This window comes from Haliotis rubra, unplaced genomic scaffold, assembly GCF_003918875.1.
Source record: "Haliotis rubra isolate DU_JTF1 unplaced genomic scaffold, ASM391887v1 Scf78, whole genome shotgun sequence".
Taxonomy (NCBI): Eukaryota; Metazoa; Mollusca; class Gastropoda; order Lepetellida; family Haliotidae; genus Haliotis; species Haliotis rubra.
Window position 1 is genome coordinate 2,214,016 of NW_025767501.1, and position 17,224 is coordinate 2,231,239.

Genomic DNA, 17,224 nt, shown 5'->3' on the forward strand with positions numbered 1-17,224 from the left:
TCCATTGTTCAGTAGACACTACACGTCCATGCCTGTACTCCTGACTCCATTCAGCCACTATGACATGGAGCTGGAGATCCTTCTGCCCTTATCCATTGTTCAGTAGACACTAGACGTCCATGCCTGTACTCCTGACTCCATTCAGCCGCTATGACATGGAGCTGGAGATCCTTCTGCCCTTATCCATTAGACACTAGACGTACTCCTGACTCCGTTCAGCCGCCATGACATGGAGCTGGAGATCCTTCTGCCCTTATCCATTGTTCAGTAGACACTAGACGTCCATGCCTGTACTCCTGACTCCATTCAGCCACTATGACATGGAGCTGGAGATCCTTCTGCCCTTATCCAGTAGACACTAGACGTCCATGCCTGTACTCCATTCAGCCACTATGACATGGAGCTGGCCATACACTGTTCAGAAGAGACTGAACATCTACCAGCTATTTTCGTTTGAAAACAACAAAACATATTAGAACAATATATAAAATTTAATACTGCACACCTCCCATAAAGCACTTGCCCTATTGTGTAACAATGACATTAAGTATGAACATAACTCTGTTGAGATGATACTGGTCCAAATAAGAAAATGGTGGATCAGGTATTGTCAAGATCAACATCTTAGATAATCAACACAACACTTATCTTGCAACATCATAACAATCAAAGACAAATGAACCTGAAGCAAGGTATCAACAGATTACCTCATTATCATCTTGTTTCATAAAACAGCTCTAAGTCAGGGAACATCTCCCTTGAATGGTACATGCTTACCAACATGTCCTACTGCAGACAAAGTAAAACAAGACTATGTATTTAGAGGTTGCTGTCCTGTTCAAATGACATTTCAGACCTAGCTCCTTAGGCTTGCGCTTTTTGCCAAGAGTGAAGGGACTGAGCCACACGAGATCCTACTGAATCATGGGGCTTGACAAATCTTTCTGAAAAAATGAATTTACATTCAAAACATCTACAGAAAGTCAGCAGAACAGGTATTCATTTCTGACCAATGTCAACAACAGGAGCATACCTGTCGCTACCTACATCTTACACTGCACAGTATACCAAGAACCTAAGTGCCGATCTATATGGACCAGCTTCAGGGGCAGAAAAACATCATCAGACTGTGGCATGGTAACCAATGATATCACACTGGTCTACAAAGCATTGTGATGCAATGTCATAGTGGTGATATTTCCCATGGAAGCCAGGTTTGGGTGATATATGGGGTGTACCCTGTACAGGTGGATACAGACAGGTGCATACAGACAGCTGACATATAGCACCAGGGACATAGCACGGTCACAGCACAACAGGATGTAGGTAAGTAGTAGGTGTCTTCACATTTGGTGACTATACTGAGTATTGGAGGACTAGAAATTACTTGTGAGATGATCGCATAATTAATAACAAATATTATCGTACTAACTGTATAATATCTATGACATACACACAGCCCCATACTTTTCAAACATTTGGACCTGACAAAACAAATTATACTTCTTAAGACAAATACTCAAACACAGTGAAAAGTCCCAATGATTTAGAGGCTTTGAATCCTGTGTTGTGCTGACCACACACCCATCCACTAGTGTGGCACATTATAGTATACTGTATATTGGCTGCATGACTGCCATACACACAGGACAAGATGCAGCCCAGGGCAAGATGGAGCCCAGGACAAGATGCAGCCCAGGGTACAACATTCAGCTCTGATCTACTTCCTGTTACACTCCAGTTACTCCTCGTAACAGGGAGATCTGCTGTTTTCACATTCTGTTGGTACATACAGTCTTTACAATTCAAAATATGAAGCTATGGTTGAAAGATCATTGTAAGGAGAAATAACATCCATACAAAGACTGTGAGTGATGATGATGTGTTCACTTGGGTGTATCCTGGAAGAGAGCAGTGTAGAACTCCGACTCCGTCAAGCTGCTGCGATACTTGTTGACCACCTCCTGGATCTTCAGCTTGCGTCTTACATGGGGAGGCTGGTACCTGCAGGGAATATACATCAATAACTGGCCCTGCATTCACTGTATGACCAACAGATGGTGAGGTGGGATACATACTTTATGCCACCATAAAAGTAACCTATTGTCAGGTCAGTTCATGACAATAAATACACATTTAAAAAGCATGATAAATCTAACATTTCTTATGCTCATTTGAAAAGCACTTGTTAAGCAAGTTGAATAATGTAATTTTCTGATTAAAATTGATATTTTATACTTATCCTGACTCATGCTCTTTTGCTTGTCTTCTTCTTCTTGCGAACACAGTGGAACACTTGTATCTCCCTAATTGAAGCTCCCTTCAATGTAAAATCACTAATTAGTACTCACCAAGAGTTGCCTCCCTCTTCCAAATGCGCGGGAAAGGAGGCGCCACCTCTTCCCTCATGCTTCACTCTCTCCTGATATAGGGAGCCCAACACTTGAATTTACTGGGAAATCCAAAGTGTTATGTGGGGAGGATGGGAGGGCTTACCTCATGAGTCAGGATGAGTATAAAATATCAATTTTACTCTAAAAATTACATATTTTTCCTTATCCTGACTCATGCTTATTTGCTTGTAGAATCCTACGGAAACGGAGGTGGGAAAACAGGATACTTTGGATTTAAATAATTAGTGATTTCTGTATAAGTAATAACCCCCTACGGGAACTTCCTAATGGCACTGTAATTAAGCTAATTCCTGCTGCTATAAAACATAAGTTCTACCAGCTGCCATAGATGGGGGTACTACAATATATAGATACTATGATAATAGTAATAATGGTATAAAGCGACACCAAAGTGGAGAAGCGACCCAATGTACATATAACATCAGTACTGGGCTTAAGACTACTATAGACTTAAGATATGTATATAATAGCACAAAACTCCGTAGAGTTATAAGCTAGATGATACTGGTATGATATATACATAATAATCTCGTGAGACTAATCATCTTCTACGAGGGACTGTCAACTGCTGTGTGAGGACCATGGGACCGAAATGGTGAATACCTGAGACGTCCTCGGTGGTGATATCTCTCAGATAGTTGTTAGCAAACACCATGTCGGATTTCCAAAAGCAGCCCTCCATAATGGTATTCAACGAGCAATTTCCGTGTAGAGTGAGTGTGGAAGCCAGTGCTCTGATTTCATGGGGGTTAGATGCTCTTGGAGGGTCGAGTCCTGCAGCCTTGTATGACTGTTCTGATCCATATCGATATGGTGGTACGAGAGACTTCGGTCTGAGTCGCTGTCGATAGAGGGATGAATAACCGCTTGAGTTGTCGTCGCTTCGTTTTGGATTGTTGTAGATAGATTTTGAGTGCTCTCACTGGGCATAAAGATAGGTCAAGTGTATCTTGAGGTCCGAGAATTGAGGAAAGTGCAGGGACATGGAATAATCTGTCTGGTTGACCTGGCAATTGATTCTTGGCGATAAAGTCCCATTGCAGTCCCATATGCACTATGTTTTGATTGTCATCGAAACGTATTCTCTCATAATCTAGTGCGTGAATTTCTGACATCCTGGCTGCCGTTGCTAGGGATAACAGGAACAATGTTTTCTGTGACAGAAATTCAAAGGATGTCGATTCCAGTGGTTCATAGGCCTCACTTGTGAGGTGTTGGAGCACTATATTTAGATCCCATGCTGGAGCGCGAAATCTCTGTTTCTGATCCTCCAATCGGAATGAACGTAGCAAGGCCAGTAACTCTGGCGTTTTCGTTAACTTGACAGCCGTTCTCATAGTTATCACAGAACTTAGAGCTGCGAGATATGTTGACAATGTCGAGCCTTTAAGATGTTTAGTTTGTCGTAGGTAACACAGGTAGTCAGCCACTTGTGGATGTGTAGCATTTCTAGCTGTAAATCCCTTTTTAGCAGCGTATGTTTCAAAACTGTGCCACTTGTCGTCATACAAGTTGCGCGTAGAATTGCGTAAAGCAAGCATGACTGCTTACGCCGCTCTGGCTGAATAACGTCTCTTGTTTAGACACACTTTAATACAGTCCATACGTGAAGTTGGAATGCTTCTGGGTTTCCGTGCGCTTGTTTGGTGTGAGGATGTACTAGTAGATTCGAGCGCTTTGGTAGTTGTAATGTTGGTTGTCCGATTTCTTGAATTAGAATGGGAAACCACGTTCTCCAAGCTGGCCAGTAGGGGCGACCAAAATCAGTTGGAGGCTCTGAGTTTGTCTGATTTTCTGTAACACCTGTGGAATTAGCGTGGCGTGGAAGCTGCAGACGCATGTTGAGGCCTTCCCAGGATATGCTTAGTGCGTCCGTTGCCCATGCTTGTGGATCCGGGACTGGTGATACGAATGTTGTTAGCTGATTGTTGAAGCGAGTGGCGAATAGGTCTACTAGCGGAGCTCCTATTTCCTTGATAATCTGTGCAAAGATTTCTGTATGGAGCATCCATTCTGTCGGTGACGGTAGATGTGGCCGAGAGAGTGCGTCTGCTAGTACATTCTTGGCTCCCGGAATGTGGCATGCTCTGACATGTATGTTGAGATCGTCGATTAGATCGAACAGTTGAAAGCATAGAGTAAATAGGTTCAATGATCTCGTTGAGCCTTGTTTGTTTACATAAAACGCCACTGTTGAGTTGTCGGTGTGAATCATCATATGCGCATTCTGTAGAATAGTGCTCCAATGTAGTAGGGCGTTGATTACTGCTTTCATTTCTAGCATGTTTATGTGCAGCTTGCTGTCTTGCTGGTTCCATAACCCTGATGCCGTCCGGTTGGCGAGATGAGCTCCCCAACCTTGGAGCGACGCGTCTACATAGAGATGGGTTTTGAATTCCGGCTCTGTTAAATAGATGCCTTCATGACATTCGACCTCCTGGTCCACCATAGTAGATGAGGTCTGATGTGCTTCGGTAGACTGAATGGTTGTAGGTCGTCGAGATGAAGCGTTGATGAGGACCTGTAACGGACATAACTGTAGTCTGCCTCTGACTGTCATGTCTTGGGCTGACGTGAGGAGACCCAACAGACTCTGCCATTGTCGTAGTGGTAGCGGAGAGAGTAAGGCTTGTGGGATGGTCTGTTGGATCTTGAGCCATCGGTCCTCTGGTACGACGATACAGTTCTGTGTCGTGATAAATCGAATGCCTAGAAATTGCAGATCTTGCGTAGGCTCTAGGTCCGACTTGAGTAGATTTACTAACCATCCTAGCTGTGTTAGTAGCTTGATGATGTAGTTTAACTGTAGTTTGAGATGCTGTGGATCTTGATCTACTTGAATCCCGTCGTCGAGGTAGAACGCACTGCGTAGCCCTAGACGATGTAGGTAAGTGACGATGGGTTTCGTTACTCTTGTGAATAACCAGGGGGCCGATGATATTCTAAATGGTAGTACTCTCCATTGATAATGCAGCCCGTCTAGCGTAAACCGTAGGTATTTCCTGGATTCAGGATGTATGGGGATATGTAGATACACATCCTGCAGGTCTATACTGGCCATGTAGTCCATGGGACGAATTAGGTGCCGAAGTTGAAGTAGATATATCATGCGAAACGTTGGCGGTTTGCGTAGATAATCTCTGTTGAACGTGCTCATGTTGTAGATGAGTCTGAACTTTTCCCTGGAGTTTTTCTTGGGCACTAGGAAAACTGGGGAGTAGAAGCCTGGTTCGATGTTTACTTGATCCAGTACTTCTATGGCCTGCTTGGTTAGTAGCGATGCAACAGCTTCTCTTAACTTTAGTAGTTGTTGCGCCTGAAAGTCGAACTTGTGAGGGTTGACTGTAAGCGGAGCGTGGCCTGTAGTTGGATTCGATATCCGTGATGTAGGATGTTGGAGACATAAGGGTCTTGTAGAATTCCCCAGTTCTCCCAGTGCAGTTGAAGGCGTCCACCCACTTGTGATGGTTGTACTGGAACGGCTGGGGTGGAAGGCTCCAGTCGTTCTGAACCTGTCTTTCATCGTTTATAGTTGCGGGAACCTCTGGGTGCCCTGCCTCTTCCAGATCCTCCTCTGTAGTTGCCGTATGGGTGACGAAAAGAATCTTTTCCTCTTGAGGTGGCCATCTTCCTGTCCCGTGCTTTCTGTAAGCCAGTAAACTTAGATCTTCCTGAATATCTCTGTGATGTCTGCCTGATGACGCTGGCTAGCGTGTCCATCGACTTTATCATAAGGACTTCCCTTGAATCCTTGGTGACTTCTTTAGAGACTTTATCTATTCCTCCATCGAAGATAGATGGCGAAGACCACGGGGCTGTGTAGAGTGGAGATGTAAACTGTTCACCCCAACTACAGGAAGCGAGGAGACCTTGACGACGAGCCAGAGTTAGCGCTGCGGAGACTGATGTAAGATGATCCGTTAAGAACTGCTGGTCCTTCTTCTGCATAAGGAGGGCCGAGTAAATCATTCTGTCATCTTCTGATGTAGAATCACGAAATCTGGTGATGAGAGTTTCATTAATTGTTCTTGATCTGTTAATGCCGAAGAACATTCTCCTTGTCATGGTTTCGATCTGCACCAGCTTGCGGTCGTCTATCTTGTAGGTCTTATTCTTGGCATCATTGATTACTTTGAAGTTATCGTCGATATCTTGTGCCTTGAAAAATGGGTCCATATTATGGGTTGAGAAGGAGGTCGTCGTGGAGAACAGCCTGGTGAACTGCGTCGATATGGTGACCTTCGCGGAGATCTATGTGGTGAATGTTGATAGCTTCGCGAAGCTCTTGGGGAATCCCTCGATGACCTTGTAGACGAAGATGACTTGGAGCCTGTAATTGGAGCCCTTCGCGAAGCTTCATCTGAGTCCAGTCCTGGGGAGTGACGACTTGACCTTCGGCTTCGGCTGCGACGGCGGGATGTCTGGGGATGCAGGACGCTTCTTGGAGATGGCGGGCTGCGTCCCACGCCTCTCCTCCACGGGGAACTCTAGCGGAACACCAGACGGGAGGGGTTGTCTGACAGCAGTTGACTGGCTAGGCTCTGTTTATTGACTAGAAGCTCTGTTTACGTGACCTATCTGCTGCGCGTCTAAAGAAGCAAAGATAATATTTGTTAAATGCAGAGTTAGACAAATTATTACAGTAACTGCAACGTGAAGAAAATGCACATGGTGCAGTACAGCTAGGGCATATTAAATGCGGATCGGCAGCAGAAAAACGTAACCTACAAACAGTACAGATTTTCATCAACGCAAACTGCTGAACAATCACGGCGTCCCGTGAATAAACAGCAGAAATACGAATAAATATCAATACATAATTGTTGAAGGATACTAGCTAAACCTCTATAGATGACTACAAGAGGTAACTAACTAAGAATAATCAAAGGATAAAGTGTGTAGGGAGACACAGGCGCTCTCACATCCTGCTCACTGGGCGAAGAAGGAGAGAGTGAAGCATGAGGGAAGAGGTGGCGCCTCCTTTCCCGCGCATTTGGAAGAGGGAGGCAACTCTTGGTGAGTACTAATTAGTGATTTTACATTGAAGGGAGCTTCAATTAGGGAGATACAAGTGTTCCACTATGTTCGCAAGAAGAAGAAGACAAGCAAAAGAGCATGAGTCAGGATAAGGAAAAATAATTAATGTCAGTGTATAACATAACATTATTTAATCCCTGACACTGTGGATATGGCTTAATGTTCACATGAGCTTCGTGTGACATACATAAATAAAAGATGGGTCTTTTATGATCAATAACAATCATGTAACTTACGATTCACTCTCGAGTCTCTTTCTACGGCAGATGTTGATGGCTGTCTGTCTGACTAGTGTTCCCAGCGTGCGTCGACTCACCAACATTCCGTCCACCAGCTGGGATGGCCATTGACATTCTACAGAGTATGACATGATTTAGTGAGGGAAGGAAAGATTGTAGCAACTCAAACACTGACATGAGTGAGTGATAGAAGAGAAAACTGCAGCCAGCAATATTTCTTTCAAACTGAAAGAGCAAATCAAATCTTTGAAGGGCATTTAGAAGTGGACTACATAAGAAAAGCAACATTTATGGATGTCAACTTCTTTGTTGTGAATAACACGACGTTTCAGAGTGTATGCTTGCTCCTTCATCAGGTGAATGGTAGGGAGTATCAGGGGATATATATACATACATTGAGGCAGTACAAAGAAAATTAATGTTGTTTCAAAGCCACAAAAATCAGCAAAAGTTCAGTTATATCACAAGAAATATACCAGTTTATTTTTATGAACATCTTGGCATACAGGAGACCAGTCATGTCCCAGGATCACACAACACCATTCTTCTCTAGACCTCACAGACCAAACAGATAATCGAAAATTTAATAAATTGTACACAGGGGCAACCAGGGCAATACTCCCGTCTACAGTTGTCTGAAAGTCGCATAGCATGCTGCGCAAATAAAAGTGATACTGGTCCCAGCACACAATACATACCTCCCTCAATCGCACCTTGCAGAATTTTCATGAAAAAGTCCCAGAAATCTTAGAAGGAACCGATTAACGTGGACGATAGCATATATTTTTTCTACATTCTAACTGTCTTGATTTATGAACTGAGAATGTGATATTGCAACCACAGAAATACCTACCCATGTTTTATGAAAATACTGAAATACTGAAAAAATACATGAAATAATTTGAATCTAGATTTAGTGACTTAATTATGGAACTTAAAATAACAAATATAAACAGTATTTCCTTATGATATAACACCTAAATGTATGATTTGCCAATGGTTGTCAATGAGACATTGTTTAATACGCAGCTGTTGGTGGCGGTGGGGTTGGGGTGGTTGTAAAATCCTAAATATATCCGAGAATAAAATACAATAAAATAATGGCTACAGAAGTGTTGTAAAGAATGCATGGCAGGGAAATACGTGTATTAAATAATATTTCAAGAGAGTAGTTATTAAATGCATTATTCACAGTATATTAATTATTTAACCCTATTATGTTGATAAATATCTTTAATGCCTCATCATGTGTATATACCTATTCGATGACTACTTGTATATATTTAAATTGCATAATCAAATTTAGATTTATGGATGAGAAAGAAACTTGATTTTGCACGTTAACTTGTATCTACTTGTAGATTACTTTAATGATAAAACTTAGACAAAATCACTCCATGACCCGAAAAGAGATATTAGTATGTTGAGCTCTGCAATGGGCATGACAGACTGTAATGGCAACGGCATATGCCAAGGGAAACCACTCCCATCTTGCATATAAAGTAAAATTATCTGCTCTTGAGTTAATGAAAAGGTCACGGCCATTGTTAATCGCACGCGACACCATTCACTATTATCCTTTCCTTGATTATCAAGAAGGTATGTTGTTTCACACTCAATACATCAAGTTCCTTTTAGGACAATTCAACAATGTTCACTGTGAATACCCCATCAGTGACAATATGTACCTTGATGCCAGTTTCTTTATTACACACCCAGATAAAACTCTGTACCTCAGTCTGTACTATTGTGATATCATCATTCCTTACTTGGTGTGGCCCTTGTCCTGCAGCTGTAGATGGATGCGGAACAGGCCGTTCTGCAGTGCATGTATGAAGAGGATAAAGATGTCCTTCTCAGGCACCTTTTGTACAGAGGACGAGCTGGAGCTGCACTGGTGGTCCTGGCCTGTACTAGACACACTCAGCAGATCCCCTGAAACACACATTGCCCTGAACATAGAGGGGACGACAGTCCTGGCCTGTACTAGACACACTCAGCAGATCCCCTGAAACACACACTGCCCTGAACATAGAGGGGATGACACACGGACGACAGTCCTGGCCTGTACTAGACACATTTAGCAGATTCCCTGAAACACACACTGCCCTGAACATAGAGGGGACTACACACGGACAACAGTCCTGGCCTGTACTAGACACACTCAGCAGATCCCCTGAAACACACACTGCCCTGAACATAGAGGGGACCACACAGGGACGACAGTCCTAGCCTGTACTAGACACACTCAGCAGATCCCCTGAAACACACACTGCCCTGAACATAGAGGGACCACACACGAACATACCACACTGTCCTGAACGGATGACAGTCCTGGCCTGTACTAGACACACTCAGCAGATCCCCTGAAACACACATTGCCCTGAACATAGAGGGGACTACACACGGACGACAGTCCTGGCCTGTACTAGACACATTTAGCTGATCCCCTGAAACACACACTGTCCTGAACATAAAGGGGACGACAGTCCTGGCCTGTACTAGACACACTCAGCAGATCCCCTGAAACACACACTGCCCTGAACATAGAGGGGACTACACACGGACGACAGTCCTGGCCTGTACTAGACTCAATTAGCAGATCCCCTGAAACACACATTGCCCTGAACATAGAGGGGACCACACAGGGACGACAGTCCTGGCCTGTACTAGACTCAATTAGCAGATCCCCTGAAACACACATTGCCCTGAACATAGAGGGGACCACACACGGACGACATTCCTGTCCTGTACTAGACACACTCAGCAGATCCCCTGAAACACACACTGCCCTGAACATAGAGGGGACTACACACGGACGACAGTCCTGGCCTGTACTAGACACACTCAGCAGATCCCCTGAAACACACATTGCCCTGAACATAGAGGGGACCACACACGGATGACAGTCCTGGCCTGTACTAGACACACTCAGCAGATCCCCTGAAACACACACTGCCCTGAACATAGAGGGGACTACACACGGACGACAGTCCTGGCCTGTACTAGACACACTCAGCAGATCCCCTGAAACACACACTGCCCTGAACATAGAGGGGACTACACACGGACGACAGTCCTGGCCTGTACTAGACACACTCAGCAGATCCCCTGAAACACACATTGCCCTGAACATAGAGGGGACTACACACTGACGACAGGATATCTACACTACTTAGGGAGTCCAAACCGTGGAAGTTCTTTTCAATGCTCTGCTTTTAGGTCTGATCATACATCCTACACAGTGAGATGGTACATATTTTGCTAACCTGTCGGGAAGTTCTCATGGTCTTCAAAGTTCTCCAACCAAACAGCAAACACTTTAGTATCAGGACCAAACATAGAGGTGGGCTGTCTCCCGAGTCTACGTGTCCTTGCCTGGTTACCGCTAGCAACAGCTGCCTCAGGGGGCGACCCTGGGCTCTCACGATCCTGTCGTCCTGCCTTCTCTGCCTCCAGAACAAGTGACTTTGGCTTTGTCAGCTGGATGTGAGGCTCATTCATGGAGAAGCGGTCACTCGTTGGAGATTTATCTGAGAAAGGAAAAATAATAATGATCCTGTATTCACTAATGAGGCACTTATCTGGAGCAATTCGTCATGACTGATTGTTGTTTTTGATACTGGTTTTTTTTCCCTTGTGGGAACCGGATGCTATCTCCGAATTCTTGACTGGTTCGTAACTTCTATGTGACCCATAAGCAAATTTGGGCATATCCTCATATTGATGAACAAAGATGAAACACAGTCTTCTCTTGGAATTAATTGGGAAATGTAGTCGTCTGTGTGAGGCCTTAATATTTCAACTATTTCAGGCTGCAAAATATGTCCATCTAGTTTATTATGAAAACAAGTCCAAACATTCTGAAGTTTAATTTCATCTCCCAGTGACTAAAATGTTTGGACAAAAAGAAAATGGAAGGCAATGTATGTGTTTATAATTTTGGCTTATAACCCTAGCAAAATTAATTTTGGAAATTTTAAACATAAATTGTATATTTATATACTTATCCTGTCTCACAGTATGCACTTCTCTCTCGTGATTTGAGTGGAACGATGTAATTTTTTTTCCCTTGGCCTCTCTTGTCCATCCGCCCAAGCACTCCATGCTACCCTCATTATAAGACAGCTTCCTAGTTGTCATGCAAAGCATGCGGCATGCACCACTAGCTATCCAAGTGACTATCTCCAAATCATTCTCATTCTTGGAGCCACTGGAATATCAATCTCGGAGAATCTGCGTAGCGGCGAGGGTGGGGGCTCGAATCCGTCGCGTGAGATAGGATAAGTATATAAATATAAATTTATATTTAAAATTTTCAAATTTTTAAACTTATCCTATTTCACGGTATGCACTTATCCCACGGTAGGACGCAGATACCCTGTGCCTTGTGAGAGCGAACAGCAGGAACTGTGTAGACTGGAAACAACCGTAGATAGCGATGCACAAAGGAGGCCTGTCATGACTAGCGCAACTCCTATGCTTGTGACGAGTTCCTCTGAACTCCTTGGCTTACTAAGCACAACGTCTCCCAGGGAGATGGGTGCTCCCGAGCGATGTGGTGTTCAGCCGCAACCTCTGAAGAAGGACGCAGCTCAGCGAGAAAGGATGTCACTTCGCCACGATTTTCAAGGTACCCCCGTAAATTAAATTCACCGACAATAATCGGGCCAGCCCCTGCTTTCGAGAAGGCCCCCACAGACACCAACCAGGGGCGGGTGAAAGAGAAGCACAACTTGGAAAACTCCCAGTTTTAACGTTCAGTTCCAGTCAACATCAAATTGACCCTCACTCCTGTGCATAAGCTTAGTCAAAGGATGAGCCTGGCAACTTCGGAGTCGGAACGCAATGAAATCCACTGGAATTCGGGAGTGACACACTTCACTGAAGCAATAGCTTCGAAAAGTAGAGGTCAGGAAATGTAAAATGTTGAACCCTTCCACATCGTGACACAGAATCGAGCTCAAGATTCGTCCAGCCACCGAGGCATTAGTATCTCCGTGTCTTAGTATAAAACTAAGTGGAGTAGCAAACAAAACATAAGGCAGACATCAAGTTCAGACTTATATTCAGGAAAATACAGGGAAGCAGCAACCGCGAGGGACCATTCCCTAGAGGTGTTGGACATCCTTGACTGAGAGGTCCCGAAGGTAGTGCAAGGAGAAGACCGAGTCCGATTGCCAGAAGCATCCTTCCATAATGACGTGGAGAGAGCAGTTACGCTGCAGAGCCATCGTAGATGCTAACGCCCGTGTCTCATGTGGATTGGAAGCTGTCGGGGCGGGTAACCCAAAGAGGGTGTAAACCTGTAGGATGGTGGCTCTCATCCAGAAGGATAATGTGGTGCGAGACACTTCCGCCCTGGATGTTGAGGACAATGGAATGAAGAGGCGCTTGCGGAGACGGCGGCGATCTTTAGAAGCAACAACAAAAATCTTCAAAGCCCTAACAGGGCAAAGCTGCAGGTCTTCATTGTCATGCGGCCCAAGGATCGTGGACAACGGTGGGATGGTAAAAGTATGATCAAGTTGTCCCGGCAACTGATTCTTTGCTACGAAATCCCAACGGAGACCGAGGAAGGCTTTGCCATGCTTCTTCCGTTCGAACTGGACTCTGTTAACATCCAAAGCATGGAGTTCAGAAATCCGAGCAGCTGTAGCCAAGGCCACAAGGAAAGTGGTCTTGAAGGAGATCTTCTCAAAGTCCTTCTGAGCTAAGGCTTCATAGTCCGCCGAGGCCAAATGACGCAGCACCACAGATAAATCCCAAGCAGGAGGTCTAAACTTCTTAGACTGATCGGCCAACTTGAAGTACCAGAGCAAATACTGAAGCTCAGGAACCGTCGAGGCCTTAGAGCCTGTGGTGGTAGCCAGGACCGAGTTGATCGCAGCAAGGTAAGTGGCCAAAGTGGAACCCTTGAGCTACTTAGACGACCGCAAATGCTGAAGAAATTCAGTGACAATTTGAGGCGAAGTAGAAATGGGAGATGTAATGCCTCTGGACATGCAATATCTCTCAAAACATTTCCACTTCTCATCATAAAGTGAGCGGGAGGAAGTCCGATGAGCAGAAGTGATGGCCAAAGTAACTCTCCGACAAAACCTCTTGGCGATTAAGGACTTCTGCAAATGCGCCGAACGTGCAGAGACAGGGTGCGAAGGGATATGTGGTGCCGATCCGAGTGAGGGTGTAACAGAAGGTTGTCCCGATCGGGAAGAGGAACTGGGTTTAGGTCTGCCAGCTGTGCGAGATCGACAAACCAACTCCTGACTGGCCAGTAAGGCGCGACCAAAAGCAGTAGAATCTGTCTGGTCGCCCCGGAGTTTCTGGATGACTCTGGGTAGAAGGGCCGAAGGGGGGCAAGGCGTAAACATTGAGTCCCTCCCCCGAAATCGTCAAAGCGTCGAGATCCCACGCTAGTTGGTCTGGTATCAGCGAGACAAACTTCGGGAACTGATGGTTGAACCACGTGGCGAATAGGTCGACTTGGTGCCTTGGTAATGGGAAGACCAGTTCCCGAAAGGTCTGTGGGTTTAATTGCCACTCCGTGGGAGCGGAGCAGGATCGGAGCAGGACAGCGCATCTGCGATGACATTCCTGACTCCGGGAATGTGTCTGGTTCGAGCATCGATGGCGAGGGAGTCGATTAGATGGAAGAACCGAAGCGCCAGCTGAAGAAGGTTTGCCGAACCTGTCAACCCGAGATGGTTGATGTACCAGACGACCTTGGAGTTGTCTGTCTGAATCAGCAGGGAAGACCCCCGAAGTTCCATCGCCCAATGTCTAATAGCGAGAAGAACCGCCAAGAACTTGAGTTAACTTGAGAACTTGACATAATCACTCTTACCGGGAATGGCACCGTTCATCGTCACTGGCGAATAAAGGCTGAGGTTGTTATCCGCTGTGTAGGACCAAGAGAATTCTGTCAGTGCACTTCATAGTCACTCCCAACATCACAATTCTCCGGTAAACAAACAGTAGTCTGCCATTGCAATTGTTACCCACAATGCAACAGTGACCATAATCCGGACAATACGGTCTTCGGTCACAGCCCATAAAAACGGTAATGGGATGTTCGCTACTTCACAAGACATCACTGCTGGTACCATGCGCAGAAACTTGTTCCATCTGTCCAAAAGCTTGCTGGTGATGTAAAAGGAAGGTTTTGAAGATGACAAACCAGGCCATGATAATGATTGTATCCCGAGATACACCATGACGCTGTTACGAGTTGTCTGTAGTAACAGGACTCAGTGAAGCGTCAAGCTTGTCTGGTAATGCACAAACGAGTGGTCGGAGAGCTGATATCTTCGATGGAGGGTGGATTCCTAAACCAAGGTGAAAGCTGTTTCGTAGAGAACTGGTCTAATTCTGGGGAAGGTGGACAGTCCGGCGAAAGTTGAGGTGGAGGGGAGCGGACAGGCGAAGAGTGATCCGACGAACTGTGATTCGATCTGGCAGGCTTCGACGAAGCAGAAGACCGAGGTAGCTGGACGCAAGAAACAACACTTCTGTTCGCCGAATGGGAAGGAGACGGCGAAGTAACCACTGACAGACGTTGAGGCGAGGTACAAGGACGAACGACGAGAGCGAGAACGGCTTCAGCGCATGCGCTCTGCGCAGTCAGGTGTAGAGATCAGCTGATTCTTGTCCGAAACAGATAAGACAGGTTGCCTAGATAACTGGTCCGGAGAACGAGAGACAGAGAACGAAGTTCGAAGGTCCCACTCTGTAGAGGTCTCCTGAGGGGTGGTAGCAGTCTCGACAACCACTACCAGGGACGTGGTCGAAGACGAAGGACTCGGGCTGGAATGTTGAGAGCCCAACAAATGCCGAACATCTTCCGATAAGTAAGAATCTGATGACGCTCTCATGAAATCCTCTTCATTCGAGGGAGGGGACTGTGACCGCTGAGCAGACAAAGTAGAACGCTTAAACTTTCCTTTCTTGGAGGGACTGGGTCCATCAAGTGAAGCGGCATAACGAGACCTGTCAGCAACACGACAAGTGCAAGCCCGAGTGTAGTCACCAAACGCCTCGAAGGTAAGATCCTTGCATTTACACTGTCCCAATACAGTCAACACAATACCCATGTGGATCACTCGCGGAGAACACTTTATTACACCAGGAGCATTTCTTCCTCTTTTTTGGCTGGTCAACTTCCCAATGTTGTAGACTAAGTTGAAAACATTGAGCAAAGCAAAACACGTTCACACTCGTGTGCGACAAGAATGAGAATGATGATTCGGAGATAGTCACGTGGTTAGCTAGTGGTGCATGCCGCATGCTTTGCATGACAACTAGGAAGCTGTCTTATAGTGAGGGTAGCATGGAGTGATTGGGCGGATGGACAAGAGAGGCCAAGGGAAAAAAGTTTACATCGTTTCACTCAGTGTCGAATCAAGAGAGAGAAGTGCATACTGTGAGATAGGATAAGTTTAAAAATTAATGTTTTGTTTCTATGCACTTTGGAACTTCATAAAAGTATTTAGTCAATCTCTTGTTTGGGGTGAGGTGAGGTGAAATTGGGTTTTACGTCATGCTTGAGAATATTTCGCTCATATGACGACGTGCATGCGTGTGTATGTGTAGGTGCGGCTGCTTGTACTAGCCCAGACTGAAGCTGGTTTTATAGTGCTAGCTCACTGAGATACCATGCCGCAGTGAAGCATGAATACCCCACTCAGACACATTAAACTGACTCCGAGCCGACCAGTCCTTGATGCAGTACCCATTAATGCCGAACGCCAGGCAGGGACCAACAAGTACCATATTTAACGTCTTTTGGTATGACGCGGTCGGGGAACGAACCCGCCACCTTCCGCTCTCCGGGCGGACGCTCTAACCACTACACCACGGAGGCGGTCCTCTTGTTTGGTACCGAGTTTGTAAAATGACTGTAATATCTAGACATTTTATAAATTGTCTCAGTGAATCTTACATTTAGAGCTAAATTTTGAGAAAAGTCAAATGGGAACCTCTGTCAGGAAATCTGAATGGTATTACCGCTAATTATACCTGTCATAATGTCATCAACTTCACATCAAGTGCATGATGACAAATATACAGGTATAGGTTTATACTTCCAAACATGGATGACAACAAGGCAGTAGTAATCATTGTAATTTATGCAATAAAGTTGCCTAAAAATACTAACGGGTTGTCGCTGTCTTGAGGACACAAACTGAACTTTATCATGGAATGACTAATACAGACAAGCATTTGCTGTGTACTTAAGCTAATAACTGTATATTTAGTTACATGGCTTCTTAAATTATAGCAATGGCAAATGGGGTTGATTAAGGATATGGCTTCAAATAAATCAAATTTGTATTTTACATATTATAAGTCAATTGACATGACATTATTACAAGACATTGAGTGTCATTGTATGATGACCATGTGGATGATTGCTCAAAATATTAATCAATGCATTTTCTGCTCCAGAGTATTTTCATTCTGCCTTCATGTAGTGGGACAATTACAGCTTTAGCAGCAAGTATGGTGCAGTAACTACCAGCTTTAAACCATTGT

At 44.9% G+C, this 17,224-nt stretch overlaps 1 protein-coding gene across 1 annotated transcript in view; it reads right to left on the reverse strand.

The window, feature by feature from the left end:
* Positions 1-475: 475 nt before the first annotated feature.
* The window catches only part of LOC124260851 (ral GTPase-activating protein subunit beta-like), a 97,432-nt gene continuing 80,683 nt past the window's right edge, over positions 476-17,224 (reverse strand). Inside the window, 5 exon segments of the mRNA XM_046695167.1 lie at positions 476-2,004; positions 7,688-7,785; positions 7,787-7,805; positions 9,460-9,625; positions 10,960-11,223. Coding sequence (XP_046551123.1) covers positions 1,887-2,004; positions 7,688-7,785; positions 7,787-7,805; positions 9,460-9,625; positions 10,960-11,223 — 665 coding nt within the window. The 3' untranslated portion in view covers positions 476-1,886.